Here is a 17,546-nt window from a genome sequence, read left to right as displayed (position 1 = left end):
CAAAAAAAACCAACAAACAAACCCAAAACCAAACAAAAAACCCCCAAAAAACCCAAAAAGAGAAAACCCCAAAAAATCCCAAACCGCCCCAAAAAAACTAAATAAAAGTCACAAAAACGGCCACAAAAACCCACAAAAAAACCAACAAACAAACCCAAAACCAAACAAAAAACCCCCAAAAAACCCAAAAATGAAAACCCCAAAAAATCCCCAAACCGCCCCAAAAAACTAAATAAAAGCCCCAAAAATGGCCACAAAAACCCACAAAAAAACCAAACCCCAAAACCAAAACCAAACAAAAAAAAACCCCAAAACACCCAAAAATGAAAACCCCCAAAAATCCCCAAACCGCCCCAAAAAAACTCAATAAAAGCCCCAAAAATGGCTAAAAAAACCCACCAAAAAAACCCAAAAACAAAACAAAAAAAAACCCCAAAAGAAAATGCAAAAAAATCTCCAAACCACCCCCCCAAAAGTCGCACAAAAAAAACTTTTAAAAAACCCCAAAATTACCTCAAATCACACAAAAAACCCCCCAAACCAACAAAAAAAAAACCCAAAAGAAAACACCCCAAAAATCTCCAAATTGCCCCCAAAAAAGTCCCAGAAAAAAAACTAAAAAAAAAAAACCCCAAAAACGGCCACAAAACCCCACAAAAAAAAACAAAACAAAAAAACCCCCAAAACTCCCAAAAATGAAAACCCCAAAAAATCCCCAAACCGCCCCAAAAAAAAATTAAAAAATTTTACAAAATCCCCCCAAAAAATTCACCAAAAAACCCCCAAAAACCCCCAAAACCTCCCCTTGGGGACCCCAAAAAATCCCCCCCCCCCGAATTTTGGGGTTCGGGGGAGCCCAGGGCTTGATTTGGGGGGATTTGGGGAAATTTGGGCGGATTTGGGGGGATTTCGGGGTGTTTTGGGATATTTTGGGGTGATTTGGGGTGGTTTGGGGTGTTTGGGGGAATTTGGGGTGTTTTGGGCCGATTTTGGGGTGTTTTGGGGTGTTTTGGGGGGATTTGGGGTGTTTCGGGGTGTTTTGGGATATTTTGGGGTGATTTGGGGTGTTTTGGGGTGTTTTGGGATGTTTTGGGGTGTTTGGGGCCGATTTTGGCTGTTTTGGGGGATTTTGGGGTGTTTTGGGAGGATCTGGGATGTTTTGGGGTGTTTTGGGGTGTTTTGGGGGGATTTGGTCTGATTTTGGGGTGTTTTGGGATATTTTGGGATGTTTTGGGGTGTTTTGGGATATTTTGGGGGGATTTTGGGGTATTTAGAGATGATTTTGGGGTGTTTGGGGGGAATTTGGGGTGTTTTGGGGTGTTTTGGGATGTTTCGGGGTGTTTTGGGATGTTTTGGGGTGTTTTGAGGTGTTTTGGGGTGTTTTGGGGGGATTTGGGGTGTTTTGGGATGTTTTGGGGTGTTTTGAGGTGTTTTGGCGTGTTTTGGTCTGATTTTGGGGTGTTTTGGGGTGATTTCGGGTTGTTTTGGGGTGTTTTGGGGGGATTTTGGAGGGATTTTGGGGTGTTTGGGGGATTTTGGGGGGATTTGGGGTGTTTTGGGGTGTTTTGGGGGGATTTCAGGGTGTTTGGGGGTGTTTTGGGCTGATTTGGGGTGTTTTGGGGTGATTTCAGGTTGTTTTGGGGTGTTTTGGGGGGATTTTGGGAGGGATTTTGGGGTGTTTTGGGGGATTTCGGGGTGTTTTGGGGGATTTTGGGATCTTTTGGGGGGTGTTTTGGGGTGTTTTGGGGTGTTTTGGGGTGTTTTGGGATGTTTTGGGGTGTTTTGGGGTGTTTTGGGGTGTTTTGGGATGTTTTGGGGGTGTTTTGGGGTGTTTTGGGGTGTTTTGGGGGGATTTCGGGGTGTTTTTGGGGTGTTTTGGGGTGTTTTGGGGTGATTTCGGGGTGATTTCGGGGTGTTTTGCGGGTACCTGTGTTCCTGCGCTGGTTTTCGGGGACCCAGTTTAACTCTTTGTAAAACTCTGGGGCGGGCGGGGAGGGGGGGGGAGAAAAAGGCAGAAAAAGGGGGTGAAGACCCTCCAAAAATCCCCAAAAATCCCCCCAAAAAATCCCCCCAAATCACCCAAAAATCCCCTCAAAAATCCCCCCAAAAATTCCCAAAAAATCCCCCAAACTGGGACAGACCCCCCCCAAACTGGACAGAGCCCCCCAAACTGGGACAGAGCCCCCCCAAACTGGGACAGAGCCCCCCCCCAAACTGGACAGAGCCCCCCCAAACTGGGACAGAGCCCCCCCAAACTGGGACAGAGCCCCCCCCCCAAACTGGACAGAGCCCCCCCCCAAACTGGGACAGAGCCCCCCCAGACTGGACAGAGCCCCCCCAAACTGGACAGAGCCCCCCAAACTGGACAGAGCCCCCCCCAAACTGGACAGAGCCCCCCCCCAAACTGGGACAGAGCCCCCCCCAGACTGGACAGAGCCCCCCCCAAACTGGACAGAGCCCCCCCAAACTGGGACAGAGCCCCCCCAAACTGGACAGAGCCCCCCCAAACTGGGACAGAGCCCCCCCCAAACTGGACAGAGCCCCCCAAACTGGACAGAGCCCCCCCCAGACTGGACAGAGCCCCCCCAAACTGGACAGAGCCCCCCAAACTGGACAGAGCCCCCCCCAAACTGGACAGAGCCCCCCCCAAACTGGACAGAGCCCCCCCCAGACTGGACAGAGCCCCCCCCAGACTGGACAGAGCCCCCAAACTGGACAGAGCCCCCCCCAGACTGGACAGAGCCCCCCCCAGACTGGACAGAGCCCCCCCCAAACTGGGACAGAGCCCCCCCCAAACTGGACAGAGCCCCCCAAACTGGACAGAGCCCCCCCAAACTGGACAGAGCCCCCCCCAAACTGGACAGAGCCCCCAAACTGGGGACAGAGCCCCCCCCAAACTGGGACAGAGCCCCCCCAAACTGGACAGAGCCCCCCCCAAACTGGGACAGAGCCCTCCCCAAACTGGGACAGAGCCCCCCAAACTGGGACAGAGCCCCCCCCAAACTGGACAGAGCCCCCCCAAACTGGACAGAGCCCCCCCAAACTGGACAGAGCCCCCCAAACTGGACAGAGCCCCCCCCAAACTGGACAGAGCCCCCCAAACTGGACAGAGCCCCCCAAACTGGGACAGAGCCCCCCCCAAACTGGGACAGAGCCCCCCCAAACTGGGACAGAGCCCCCCCCAAACTGGGACAGAGCCCCCCCAAACTGGGACAGAGCCCCCCCAAACTGGACAGAGCCCCCCCAAACTGGACAGAGCCCCCCAAACTGGGACAGAGCCCCCCCCAGACTGGACAGAGCCCCCCCCAAACTGGGACAGAGCCCCCCAAACTGGACAGAGCCCCCCCGAAACTGGGGACAGAGCCCCCCCCAAACTGGACAGAGCCCCCCAAACTGGGACAGAGCCCCCCCAAACTGGGACAGAGCCCCCCCAGACTGGACAGAGCCCCCCCGAAACTGGGACAGAGCCCCCCCGAAACTGGGACAGAGCCCCCCCCAAACTGGGACAGAGCCCCCCCGAAACTGGACAGAGCCCCCCCCAAACTGGACAGAGCCCCCCAAACTGGGACAGAGCCCCCCCCAAACTGGACAGAGCCCCCCCCAGACTGGGACAGAGCCCCCCCAAACTGGACAGAGCCCCCCCAAACTGGACAGAGCCCCCCCCAAACTGGACAGAGCCCCCCCAAACTGGACAGAGCCCCCCCCAAACTGGACAGAGCCCCCCCCAAACTGGACAGAGCCCCCCCCAGACTGGACAGAGCCCCCCCCAAACTGGACAGAGCCCCCCCCAGACTGGACAGAGCCCCCCCCAAACTGGACAGAGCCCCCCCAAACTGGGACAGAGCCCCCCCCAAACTGGACAGAGCCCCCCCCAAACTGGACAGAGCCCCCCCCAGACTGGACAGAGCCCCCCCCAAACTGGACAGAGCCCCCCAAACTGGACAGAGCCCCCCCCAAACTGGACAGAGCCCCCCCAAACTGGACAGAGCCCCCCCAAACTGGACAGAGCCCCCCCAAACTGGGACAGAGCCCCCCCCAAACTGGACAGAGCCCCCCCCAAACTGGACAGAGCCCCCCCCAAACTGGACAGAGCCCCCCCCAAACTGGACAGAGCCCCTCCAAACTGGGACAGAGCCCCCCCAAACTGGACAGAGCCCCCCAAACTGGGACAGAGCCCCCCAGACTGGACAGAGCCCCCCCCAAACTGGGACAGAGCCCCCCAAACTGGACAGAGCCCCCCCCAAACTGGACAGAGCCCCCCCAGACTGGACAGAGCCCCCCCCAGACTGGACAGAGCCCCCCCCAGACTGGACAGAGCCCCCCCCCAAACTGGGACAGAGCCCCCCCAAACTGGACAGAGCCCCCCCCAAACTGGACAGAGCCCCCCCCAGACTGGACAGAGCCCCCCCCAGACTGGACAGAGCCCCCCCAAACTGGACAGAGCCCCCCCCCAAACTGGACAGAGCCCCTCCAAACTGGGACAGAGCCCCCCCAAACTGGACAGAGCCCCCCCCCAAACTGGGACAGAGCCCCCCCAAACTGGACAGAGCCCCCCCCCAAACTGGACAGAGCCCCCCAAACTGGGACAGAGCCCCCCCAAACTGGGACAGAGCCCCCCCAAACTGGGACAGAGCCCCCCAAACTGGGACAGAGCCCCCCCCAAACTGGGACAGAGCCCCCCCCAAACTGGACAGAGCCCCCCCCAAACTGGGACAGAGCCCCCCCCAAACTGGACAGAGCCCCCCCCCAAACTGGACAGAGCCCCCCCCAAACTGGACAGAGCCCCCCCCCAAACTGGACAGAGCCCCCCCAAACTGGACAGAGCCCCCCAGACTGGACAGAGCCCCCCCAAACTGGACAGAGCCCCCCCCAGACTGGACAGAGCCCCCCCCAGACTGGACAGAGCCCCCCCCAAACTGGACAGAGCCCCCCCCAAACTGGACAGAGCCCCTCCAAACTGGGACAGAGCCCCCCCAAACTGGACAGAGCCCCCCCCAAACTGGGACAGAGCCCCCCAAACTGGACAGAGCCCCCCCCAAACTGGACAGAGCCCCCCCCAAACTGGGACAGAGCCCCCCCCAGACTGGACAGACCCCCCCCCAAACTGGACAGAGCCCCCCAGACTGGACAGAGCCCCCCCCAAACTGGACAGAGCCCCCCAGACTGGACAGAGCCCCCCCAAACTGGACAGAGCCCCCCCAAACTGGACAGGGCCCCCCCCCAAACTGGGACAGAGCCCCCCCAGACTGGACAGAGCCCCCCCAAACTGGGACAGAGCCCCCCAAACTGGACAGAGCCCCCCCCAAACTGGACAGAGCCCCCCCAAACTGGACAGAGCCCCCCCAGACTGGACAGAGCCCCCCCCAAACTGGACAGAGCCCCCCCAGAGTGGACAGGGCCCCCCAGCCCCGCTCACGCTTGTGGTGGTTCCTGCGGGGGGGCCCCGCGCCGCCCCCCGGCTCCTCGCCCTCCTCCTCGGCCAGGTGGGTGTGGGTGTAGTGATAGCTCAGCCCGGGGCGGTTCTTGTAGCGCTTCCCGCAGACTGCGGGGTCAGGGGTCAGAGGTCAGGGGTCGTCCGGGGTCACCCGGGGTCAGGGGTCACTCGGGGGTCAGGGGTGTGGGTGCAGTGATAGCTCAGACCAGGGCGGTTCTTGTAGCATTTACCGCAGACTGGGGGGGTCAGAGGTCACCCAGGGGTCACCCAGGGGTCAGGGGTCACTCAGGGGTCACCCAGGGGTCACCCAGGGGTCAGGGGTCACCCAGGGGTCACCCAGGGGTCATTCAGGGGTCACTCAGGGGTCACTCACTGTCGCACACGTAGGGCTTGTCCCGCTCCTCCAGCACCGCGTCCACCCTCCTCTTCATCACCAGCCCGTACGCCTGCCGGACACACGGACACCGGACACCGGATGGACACACGGACACCGGACACACGGACACCGGACACCGGATGGACACACGGACACCGGACACCGGACACCGGATGGACACACGGACACCGGACACACGGACACCGGATGGACACATGGACACCGGACACACGGACACCGGACACCAGACACCGGATGGACACACGGACACCAGATGGACACACGGACACCGGACACCGGACACACGGACACCGGATGGACAGACAGACACAGACATGTGGACACGAGGACACATGGATGGACAGACAGACACAAGGACACGTAGACGGACACCGGACACACGGATGGACACACGGACACACGGACAGATGGACGGACAGACGGACACCAAACACACGGATGGACGGACGGACGGACACACGGATGGACAGACCGACAGACAGACGGACAGATGGACAGACAGCCACAGGGACACCCGGGCACATTGGCGGATGAACACACGGACAGATGGACACACGGACAGACGGATGGACGGCGGTCAGATGGGACACGTGGCTGGCTGGCCTCATGTCCTGCTGTCCGTCTGTCCGTCTGTCCCTCTCCCCATCTTCCCCACTGTCCGTCTGTCCACCCCTCTGTCCATCTGTCCCTCTGTCCGTCCATTGTCCATCCATCCGTCCATTTTCCATCCATCCAGTGTCCATCCGTCCAGTGTCCATCTGTCCATCTGTCCATTGTCCATCCATCGTCCATTTTCCATCCATCCAGTGTCCATCCATCCAGTGTCCATCTGTCCATCTGTCCATTGTCCATCCATCGTCCATTTTCCATCCATCCAGTGTCCATCCGTCCAGTGTCCATCTGTCCATCTGTCCATTGTCCATCCATCGTCCATTTTCCATCCATCCAGTGTCCATCCGTCCAGTGTCCACCTGTCCATCTGTCCGTCCGTCCCTGTGCCCGTCTGTCCCTCTCCCCACCTGCCCCACAGTCCCTGTGTCCGTCTGTCCATCCCGGTGTCCGGCTGTCCGGCTGTCTCACCTTGCCCTTGGCCTTGTTCTTGCGCCGGGGGGGGTCGTCGTCCAGCTCGTCGCCGTCGGGGTCGTGCGGGAAGTCGGGGGGCGGCGGCTTCTGGGGGGAAAAAGGGCGATTTCGGGAAAAAATCCCACCCGGGGGCCGGACAGGGGGACAGAGGGACAGATGGACAGTGGGTGGACAGACGGACAATGGATGGACAGATGGACAGTGGATGGACAATGGACGGATGGATGGACAGATGGACAATGGATGGACAATGGATGGACAGTGGATGGACAGTGGATGGACAATGGATGGATGGACAATGGATGGACAGTGGATGGACAATGGATGGACCATTGATGGATGGAAAGTTGGTGGACAATGGATGGACAATGGATGGACAGATGGACAATGGATGGATGGACAATGGATGGACAATGGATGGACAATGGATGGACAGTGGATGGACAGTGGATGGACAATGGATGGACCATTGATGGATGGAAAGTTGGTGGACAATGGATGGACAATGGATGGACAGATGGACAATGGATGGACAATGGATGGACAATGGATGGACAGTGGATGGACAGTGGATGGACAGTGGATGGACAATGGATGGACAATGGATGGACAATGGATGGATGGACAGATGGATGGACAGATGGACAATGGATGGACAGATGGACAATGGATGGACAGTGGATGGACAATGGACGGATGGATGGACAGATGGACAATGGATGGACAGTGGATGGACAATGGATGGATGGACAGATGGATGGACAGATGGAGAGTGGATGGACAGATGGACAATGGATGGACAGTGGATGGACAGTGGATGGACAATGGATGGACAATGGATGGACAGTGGATGGACAATGGATGGATGGACAGATGGATGGACAGATGGACAATGGATGGACAGATGGACAATGGATGGACAGTGGATGGACAATGGATGGATGGGTGGACAGTCAGACAGATGGACAGCTGGACACACAAGTGGACGCCTGGACGCGCAGACAGACAAACGGACAGAGGGACACTCGGACACGTGGAGAAATGGACACACAGAGAGATGGACAGCGGGATGGACAGAGGGACGGACAGCAGGATGGACATTCGGACACACGGACGGACGGACTGATGAACACATGGACAGATGGACAGACAGATGGATAGATGGACACACGGACACATGGACACATGGACAGACAGATGGACAGATGGACACATGGACACACGGACAGATGGACACATGGACAGATGGACACACGGACACACGGACAGATGGACACACGGACACACGGGCATACGGACAGACACATGGACACACAGGGGCACACAGAACGACGGACACACGGACGGACAGGCGGACACGCGGACACAGGGACGCACAGACGGACACGCGGACACGCGGGCACAGGGACGCACAGACGGACACGCGGACACACGGACGGGCACACGCGTGTCCGCGTGTCCGTCCGGCACTGACCGTCCCGTCCACGGGCCCCTCCTCGTCCTTGGCGTCCCCTCCCGGCCCCTTCCTGTCGGGGGTCTCCGCGCAGAGCAGCGCCTCCAGCACCGGCCCCTCGGGCACCGCCCCCTCCTTCCGCTGGGGGGCCTCGCAGTCTGGGGTCACACGGGGTCACACGGGGTCAGTGAAGGGTCAGAGGGGTCAGTGACGGTCAGCAGGGTCACGGAGGGGTCAGCGGGGTCAGTAAGGAGTCAGTGGGGCTCTGGACACTGCGCCGGACACTGCTCCGGCCACCCTCTGTCCACCCTCTGTCCACCCTCTGTCCACTCCTCTGTCCACTCCTCTGTCCACCCTCTGTCCACCCACTGTCCACCCTCTGGCCACCCTCCGGCCACTGTCCGGCGCCTGGTCACTCACACGGCCGCAGTCTCGGGGCCTCCAGGATGTTCAGGCGCCGCTTCTTGCGCCAGCAGCGGGCGGGGTACGAGTAGATCTGACCCGGGGACAGGCCTGGGGACGGGGAGTGACCGCTGAGTGACCGCTGAGTGACCGCTGAGTAACTGCTGAGTGACCGCTGAACCCCCAGAGTGACCACTGAACCCCCAGAGTGACCCTGACCCAGAGTGACCCCACGGGGTACGAGTAGATCTGACCCGGGGACAGGCCTGGGGGTGGGGAGTGACCACTGAGTGACCGCTGAGTGACCGCTGAGTGACCGCTGAGTGACCACTGCACTCCCAGAGTGACCACTGAACCCCCAGAGTGACCCTGACCCAGAGTGACCCCACGGGGTACGAGTAGATCTGACCCGGGGACAGGCCTGGGGACGGGGAGTGACCGCTGAGTGACCGCTGAGTGACCGCTGAGTGACCGCTGAGTGACCACTGAACCCCCAGAGTGACCCTGACCCCAAACAGACCCTGACCCCAAACAGACCCTGACCCCAGAGTGACCCTGACCCTGACTGGGGGTGGGACCTGGTGGTCCTGGGGGGTCTCTGGGGGTCCTGGGGGGATTTGGGGGGTTTCTCCCACCTGTGACCGTCCCTGCCGCCCCCATCCCGGGGGTCTCTCCCCAATCCCGGGGGTCTCTCCCCAATCCCGGGGGTCCCTCCCCACTCCCGGGGGTCCCGGGGGTCCCGGGGCCGGCGCCGGGGCTCTCACCGGGCCGGCGGTGCGCCCGCTCCATCCAGATGTAGGAGTTGCTCTGGGCCACGCCGGTCTGCGCGTCCAGGAAGGGCAGGCGGAGGCTGCGCTCGGCGCACAGCCGCGCGTTGTAGCTGCGGCAGTGCTCCAGCGCCTCGCGGTAGAACTCCTCCCCCAGGCTGCGGGGGGACCCCACCTGAACCCCAAAATCCGCCCCGAGACCACCGAGACCGGCCCCGGAACCGGGGACCCCCGCCCCAAAACCAGAGACCCCCGCCCCGAGACCAGGGACCCCCGCCCCGAAACCAGAGACCCCCGCCCAGGGTGTCCCCGAGGTGTCCAACTCCTCCCCCAGGCTGCGGGGGGACCTGAACCCCAAAATCCGCCCCGAGACCACCGAGACCGGCCCCGGAACCGGAGACCCCCGCCCCAAAACCAGGGACCCCCGTCCCGAGACCAGGGACCCCCGCCCCAAAACCAGGGACCCCCGCCCCAAAACCAGAGACCCCCGCCCAGGGTGTCCCCGGGGTGTCCCCGAGGTGTCCATCTCCTCCCCCAGGCTGCGGGGGGACCCCCCCTGAACCCCAAAATCCGCCCCGAGACCACCGAGACCGGCCCCGGAACCGGAGACCCCCGCCCCGAAACCGGGGACCCCCGCCCCGAGACCAGGGACCCCCGCCCCAAAACCAGGGACCCCCGCCCCAAAACCAGGGACCCCCGCCCAACCCGGTCCTGGGTGTTCCAGGGTGTCCCCAGGGTGTCCCCGAGGTGTCCATCTCCTCCCCCAGGCTGCGGGGGGACCCCACGTGAACCCCAAAATCCGCCCCGAGACCACCGAGACCGGCCCCGGAACCGGAGACCCCCGCCCCGGAACCAGGGACCCCCGCCCCAAAACCAGAGACCCCCGCCCCGAGACCAGAGACCCCCGCCCCGAGACCAGAGACCCCCCCCCAGGGTGTCCCCGAGGGTCCCGGGGTGTCCCCGAGGTGTCCAACTCTTTCCCCGGGCTGCGGGGGGACCCCACCTGAACCCCAAAATCCGACCCCGGAACCGGAGACCCCCGCCTCGAAATCAGAGACCTTCCCCGAACCCCAAAACCCACCCGGACCCCCTCCCCTCCGCCCCCAAAAAAAACCCCAAAAATCCACCCGGACCCCCAAAAAACTCCCCAAATCCTCCCGGACCCCCCCAAAAACACCCCCCAAACCTCCCCAGGGACCCCCAAATTCCCCCCCTAAAGGAGGCGGTGTTGGGGGAACCCCCAAATCTGGGGTCCCCAGACCCCAAAATTTGACCCCAAAATCCCCCAGGGACCCCCAAAATCCCCGGACCCCTCAAATCTCCCCAAAATCTCCCCAAACTCCCTCGGGGATCCCCTAAATCCGCCAGGGACCCCCCCAAAATCCCCCCAAAATCCCCTCGGGACCCCCAAAATTCCCCCCAAAACTCCCTCGGGACACCCCAAAATTCCCCAAATCAGCCCAGAACACCCCAAAATTCCTTTGAGACGCCCCAAAATTCCCCCCGGGACATCTCAAAATTCCTGGAATCGGGACCTGGATTGGACCCGGGATTGGGGCTGGGATCGGAACCGGGACGGAGACTGGGACTGGGATTGGGACCCGGATTGGGACCGGGATTGGAACCAGAACTGGAACCGGGACCACAACCGGGACCAGGATTGGAACTGGGATTTGGACCGAGAGCAGGACTGGGCTTGGGGCCAAGACTGGGACTGGAGCGGGATTGGAACCAGGATTGAGACTGGGACTGGGAGCGGGATCAGAACCGGAACAGGGCTGGGATCAGAACCGGGATCAGAACCGGGATGGGAACTGGAACGGGCATTGGGATCGGGATCAGAACCGGGACCGGGATCAGAACCGGGACCGGGATTGGAACCGGGATTGGGACTGGGACTGGAAGCCGGGACCGGGATCAGAACCAGGACTGAGACTGGGATCAGGACTGGGACCAGGATTGGGAATAGGATGGGGCGGGACCAGGATCAGAATCAGAACCGGGACTGGGACCGGGACTGGGGCCAGGCCAGGACTGGGACTGGGACTGGGACCAGTACTGGGATCACAGGCGGCACCGGGACTGGGACCGGGATTGGGCCCGGGATCAGAACCAGGGTGGGGCTGGGACCGGCACTGGGACCGGGACGGGTTCGGGACCAGGACCGGGATTGGGATAAAACCGGGATTGGGATCAGAACCAGGGCCGGGATTGGGATCAGGGCTGGGATTGGGATCAGGGCCGGGATTGGGATCAGGGCTGGGATTGGGATCAGGGCTGGGATTGGGATCAGAACCAGGGCCGGGATTGGGATCAGAACCGGGATTGGGATCAGAACCAGGGCTGGGATTGGGATCAGAACCGGGATTGGGATCAGAATCGGGATTGGGATCAGAACCGGGATTGGGATCACAACCAGGGCCAGGATTGGGATCAGAACCAGGATTGGGATCAGAACCAGGGCTGGGATTGGGATCAGAACCGGGACTGGGATCAGAACCAGGGCCGGGATTGGGATCAGGGCTGGGATTGGGATCAGAACCGGGATTGGGATCAGAACCAGGGCTGGGATTGGGATCAGAACCGGGATTGGGATCAGAACCAGGGCCGGGATTGGGATCAGAACCGGGATTGGGATCAGAACCAGGGCCGGGATTGGGATCAGAACCAGGGCTGGGATTGGGATCAGGGCTGGGATTGGGATCAGAACCGGGATTGGGATCAGAACCAGGGCTGGGATTGGGATCAGAACCGGGACTGGGATCAGAACCAGGGCCGGGATTGGGATCAGGGCTGGGATTGGGATCAGAACCGGGATTGGGATCAGAACCAGGGCTGGGATTGGGATCAGGGCTGGGATTGGGATCAGAACCGGGATTGGGATCAGAACCAGGGCCGGGATTGGGATCAGAACCAGGATTGGGATCAGAACCAGGGCTGGGATTGGGATCAGGGCTGGGATTGGGATCAGAACCGGGATTGGGATCAGAACCAGGGCCGGGATTGGGATCAGAACCGGGACTGGGATCAGAACCAGGGCCGGGATTGGGATCAGGGCTGGGATTGGGATCAGAACCGGGATTGGGATCAGAACCAGGGCTGGGATCGGGATCAGGGCTGGGATTGGGATCAGAACCGGGATTGGGATCAGAACCAGGGCTGGGATTGGGATCAGGGCTGGGATTGGGATCAGAACCGGGATTGGGATCAGAACCAGGGCCGGGATTGGGATCAGAACCAGGATTGGGATCAGAACCAGGGCTGGGATTGGGATCAGGGCTGGGATTGGGATCAGAACCGGGATTGGGATCAGAACCAGGGCTGGGATTGGGCCTGGGACTGGGACCGGGATTGGGCCCGGGATGGGGTCAGTGCCGGGGTCAGAACTGGGACAGGGTCGGGATCAGAACCGGGATTGGGACTGGAGGGGACGGAGGTTCCGGTACCGGAGGGGAGGGACCCAGCTGGGATTGGGACCGGGATTGGGATTGGGATTGGGACCGGGATTGGGACCAGGATGGGGATCAGAACCAGGACTGGGACCAGGACCAGCACTGGGACTGGGATCAGAACCAGGACCAGGATCGGAACCGGGATCAGGACTGGGACAGGGATTGGGAACAGGATGGGACTGGGACCAGGAGTGGGACCGGGATGGGGTCGGGATCAGAACCGAGATCAAGACTGGGATAGGACCGGGATTGGGATCAGGACCGGGATTGGGACCAGGACTGGGATTGGGATCAGGATTGAGACTGGGACTGGGAGCAGGATCAGAACCGGGACCGGGATTGGAATCAGGATTGGAACCGGGATTGGGACTGGGATTGGAGCCTGGGGCTGGGATCAGAACCGGGATCGGGATCAGAACCGGAATCGGCATCAGAACCGGGATCGGGACTGGGACAGGGATTGGAACCAGGATGGGACTGGGACCAGGAGTGGGACCGGGATGGGGTCGGGATCAGAACTGGGATCAAGACTGGGATAGGACCGGGATTGGGATCAGGACTGGGACGGGGATTGGGATTGGGACTGGGATTGGGAATAGGATGGAGCGGGACCAGGATCGGGATCAGAACCGGGACTGGGATCAGGACCAGGGTGGGGCTGGGGCCGGCATTGGGACAGGGATCCGGACTGGGATTGGGACTGGGATGAGGTTGGGATCAGAACCGGGATTGGGACTGCGACCAAGATTGGGACTGGGATTGGGACTAGGATTGGAACCCGGATTGGACCAAGACCAGGACTGGGACCGAGAGCAGGACTGGGATTAGGACCAAAACTGGGACTGGGACTGGGACTGGGACTGGGACTGGGACTGGGACCGGGATTGGGAATAGGACGGGGCGGGACCAGGATCAGGATCTGAACTGGCATCGGGACCGGGACCAGGACTGGGATGGGGCGGGACCAGGATCGGGATCAGAACCAGGACTGGGATCAGGACCAGGGTGGGGCTGGGGCCGGCATTGGGACTGGGATCCGGACTGGGATTGGGACTGGGATGGGGTTGGGATCAGAACCGGCATTGGGACTGCGACCAAGATTGGGACTGGGATTGGAACCGGGATTGGACCAAGACCAGGACTGGGACCGAGAGCAGGACTGGGATTAGGACCAAAACTGGGACTGGGACTGGGACTGGGATTGGAACCAGGATTGGGACTGGGATTGGAACCTGGGGCTGGGATGAGAACCATGATCGGGATTGGAACTGGGATCAGAACCGGCATTGGGACCGGGACCGGGATTGGGAATAGGATGGGGCAGGACCAGGATCGGAATCAGAAGCGGGATTGGAACCAGGATCAGAACCAGGCTGGGGCTGGGACTGGCACTGCGACCAGGACGGGTTCGGGGCCGGGATTGGGACTGGAATTGGGATCGGAACTGGGACTGGGCCCAGGATTAGGACCAGGATTGGGACCAGGACCAGCACTGGGACTGGGATCAGAACCAGGACCAGGATCGGAACCGGGATCGGGATCAGAACCGGAATCGGGATCAGAACCGGGATCAGGACTGGGACAGGGATTGGAACCAGGATGGGACTGAGACCAGGAGTGGGACTGGGATGGGGTCGGGATCAGAACTGGGATCAAGACTGGGATAGGACCGGGATTGGGATCAGGACTGGGACGGGGATTGGGATTGGGACCGGGATTGGGAATAGGATGGAGCGGGACCAGGATCGGGATCAGAACCGGGACTGGGATCAGGACCAGGGTGGGGCTGGGGCCGGCATTGGGACAGGGATCCGGACTGGGATTGGGACTGGGATGAGGTTGGGATCAGAACCGGGATTGGGACTGCGACCAAGATTGGGACTGGGATTGGAACTGGGATTGGACCAAGACCAGGACTGGGACCGAGAGCAGGACTGGGATTAGGACCAAAACTGGGACTGGGACTGGGAGTGGGATTGGAACCAGGATTGGGACTGGGACTGGGAGCGAGATCAGAACCGGGACAGGGCTGGGATCAGAACCGGGATCAGAACCGGGATGGGGACTGGAACGGGCACTGGGACCAGGATTGGAACCAGGATTGGGACTGGGATTGGAACCTGGGGCCGGGATGAGAACCATGATCGGGATTGGAACTGGGATCAGAACCGGCATTGGGACCGGGACCGGGATTGGGAATAGGATGGGGCAGGACCAGGATCGGAATCAGAAGCGGGATTGGAACCAGGATCAGAACCAGGCTGGGGCTGGGACCGGCACTGCGACCAGGACGGGTTCGGGGCCGGGATTGGGACTGGAATTGGGATCGGAACTGGGACTGGGCCCGGGATTAGGACCGGGATTGGGACCAGGACCAGCACTGGGACTGGGATCAGAACCAGGACCAGGATCGGAACTGGGATCGGGATCAGAACCGGAATCGGGATCAGAACCGGGATTAGGATCAAAACCGGGATCGGGACTGGGACAGGGACCAGGAGTGGGACCGGGATGGGGTCGGGATCAGAACTGGGATCAAGACTGGGATAGGACCGGGATTGGGATCAGGACTGGGACGGGGATTGGGATTGGGACCGGGATTGAGACTGGGACAGGGACCGGGATTGGGAATAGGACGTGGCGGGACCAGGATCAGGATCTGAACTGGCATCGGGACCGGGACCAGGACTGGGATGGGGCGGGACCAGGATCGGGATCAGAAACAGGACTGGGATCAGGACCAGGGTGGGGCTGGGGCCGGCATTGGGACTGGGATCCGGACTGGGATTGGGACTGGGATGGGGTTGGGATCAGAACCGGCATTGGTTCAGGACCGGGATCAGGACTGGGACCAGGACCAGCACTGGGATGGGGATCAGAACCAGGACCGGGATCAGAACCGGGATCGGGACTGGGACAGGGATTGGGAACAGGATGGGACTGGGACCAGCAGTGGGACCGGGATGGGGTCGGGATCAGAACCGGGACCAGGATGAGGTTGGGAATGGGACAGGATCGGGACCAGGATGGGATCGGGATCAGAACCGGGATCAAGACTGGGATAGGACTGGGATGGGGATCAGGACTGGGATTGGGACTGGTACTGGGACCCATTGCCAGTACCGGGACCTCCAGCCCTGCTGGTACCGGGACCCCATTACTGGTAGCGGGTCCCTCCCCTCCAGTACCGACACCTCCATCCCTGCCGGGCCCATCCCTGCCGATACCGAGACCTCATTGCCGGTACCGAGACCTCATTGCCGTCCCGGGGTCTCCATCCCCGTCCCGGGGTCTCCATCCCTGTACCGGGGTCTCCATCCCTGTACCGGGGTCTCCACCCCGTCCCGGGGTCTCCATCCCCGTCCCGGGGTCTCCATCCCTGTACCGGGGGTGTCCATCCCCGTCCCGGGGTCTCCATCCCGGTACCGGGGTCTCCATCCCTGTACCGGGGTCTCCATCCCCGTACCGGGGTCTCCATCCCCGTACCAGGGTCTCCATCCCCGTCCCGGGGTCTCCATCCCCGTACCGGGGTCTCCATCCCCGTCCCGGGGTCTCCATCCCCGTCCCGGGGTCTCCATCCCCGTACCGGGGTCTCCATCCCCGTACCGGGGTCTCCATCCCAGTACCGGGGTCTCCATCCCCGTCCCGGGGTCTCCATCCCGGTACCGGGGTCTCCATCCCCGTACCGGGGTCTCCATCCCAGTACCGGGGTCTCCATCCCTGTACCGGGGTCTCCATCCCTGTACCGGGGTCTCCATCCCCGTCCCGGGGTCTCCATCCCTGTACCGGGGTCTCCATCCCGGTCCCGGGGTCTCCATCCCTGTACCGGGGTCTCCATCCCCGTACCGGGGTCTCCATCCCCGTACCGGGGTCTCCATCCCCGTCCCGGGGTCTCCATCCCTGTACCGGGGTCTCCATCCCTGTACCGGGGTCTCCATCCCCGTCCTGGGGTCTCCATCCCTGTACCGGGATCTCCATCCCCGTCCCGGGGTCTCCATCCCTGTACCGGGGTCTCCATCCCAGTACCGGGGTCTCCATCCCCGTCCCGGGGTCTCCATCCCGGTACCGGGGTCTCCATCCCCGTCCCGGGGTCTCCATCCCGGTACCGGGGGTCTCCATCCCCGCCCGTCCCGGGGGTCTCCATCCCCGTCCCGGGGTCTCCATCCCCGTCCCGGGGTCTCCATCCCCGCCCGTCCCGGGGGTCTCCATCCCCGTCCCGGGGGTCTCCATCCCCGCCCGCGCCGTCCCCGCCCTCCCCGGTGCCGCCGGCGGTGCCGGTTCGGGGCTCGCCCCCCACTCACCATTTGAGGGGTTTGTGCAGAGCCGTGGCCATTTTGCGCCGCTCGGGGAGGGGGCGGCGGGGTTCGGCCCCCTCCTCCTCCTCCTCCTCCTCCTCCTCAGCCGCGGAACCCCCGGGGGTCCGCCCCGAACCCGCCGGGACCCCCGGGACCCCCGCCCGCCCCTCCCCCCCCGCTGCCGGTGCCCCCCGGGCCCCGCCGGTGCCGGCCAGGGGGGAGGGGAGGGGAGGGCGACGGGGCCGAGCGCCGGGACTACAACT

General features: G+C 61.9%; 2 protein-coding genes across 2 annotated transcripts; both read right to left on the bottom strand.

Moving 5' to 3' along the window:
- Window positions 1-1,921: 1,921 nt before the first annotated feature.
- LOC136306121 (zinc finger protein neuro-d4-like) lies at window positions 1,922-17,540 on the bottom strand (the record flags this gene model as incomplete). Its single annotated transcript, XM_066209457.1, has 8 exons — window positions 17,290-17,540; window positions 9,534-9,694; window positions 8,788-8,880; window positions 8,389-8,525; window positions 6,912-7,001; window positions 5,808-5,880; window positions 5,417-5,542; window positions 1,922-1,978 (listed from the first exon to the last, which is right to left on the bottom strand). Coding segments are annotated over exons 1-8 (769 nt in total), but the record flags the coding sequence as incomplete, so codon positions are not given.
- On the bottom strand, window positions 10,961-12,895 carry LOC136306123 (cell surface glycoprotein 1-like; the record flags this gene model as incomplete). Its single annotated transcript, XM_066209459.1, has 1 exon — window positions 10,961-12,895. A coding segment is annotated over one exon (1,503 nt), but the record flags the coding sequence as incomplete, so codon positions are not given.
- Window positions 17,541-17,546: the final 6 nt, after the last annotated feature.

The sequence above is a fragment of the Chamaea fasciata genome, unplaced genomic scaffold (assembly GCF_029207755.1).
Source record: "Chamaea fasciata isolate MVZ Bird 193981 ecotype frontalis unplaced genomic scaffold, bChaFas1.0.hap1 SCAF_1008, whole genome shotgun sequence".
NCBI lineage: Eukaryota > Metazoa > Chordata > Aves > Passeriformes > Sylviidae > Chamaea > Chamaea fasciata.
The sequence above is the reverse complement of the archived record's forward strand: the minus strand, read 5'-3'. Positions and strand labels throughout refer to the sequence as shown.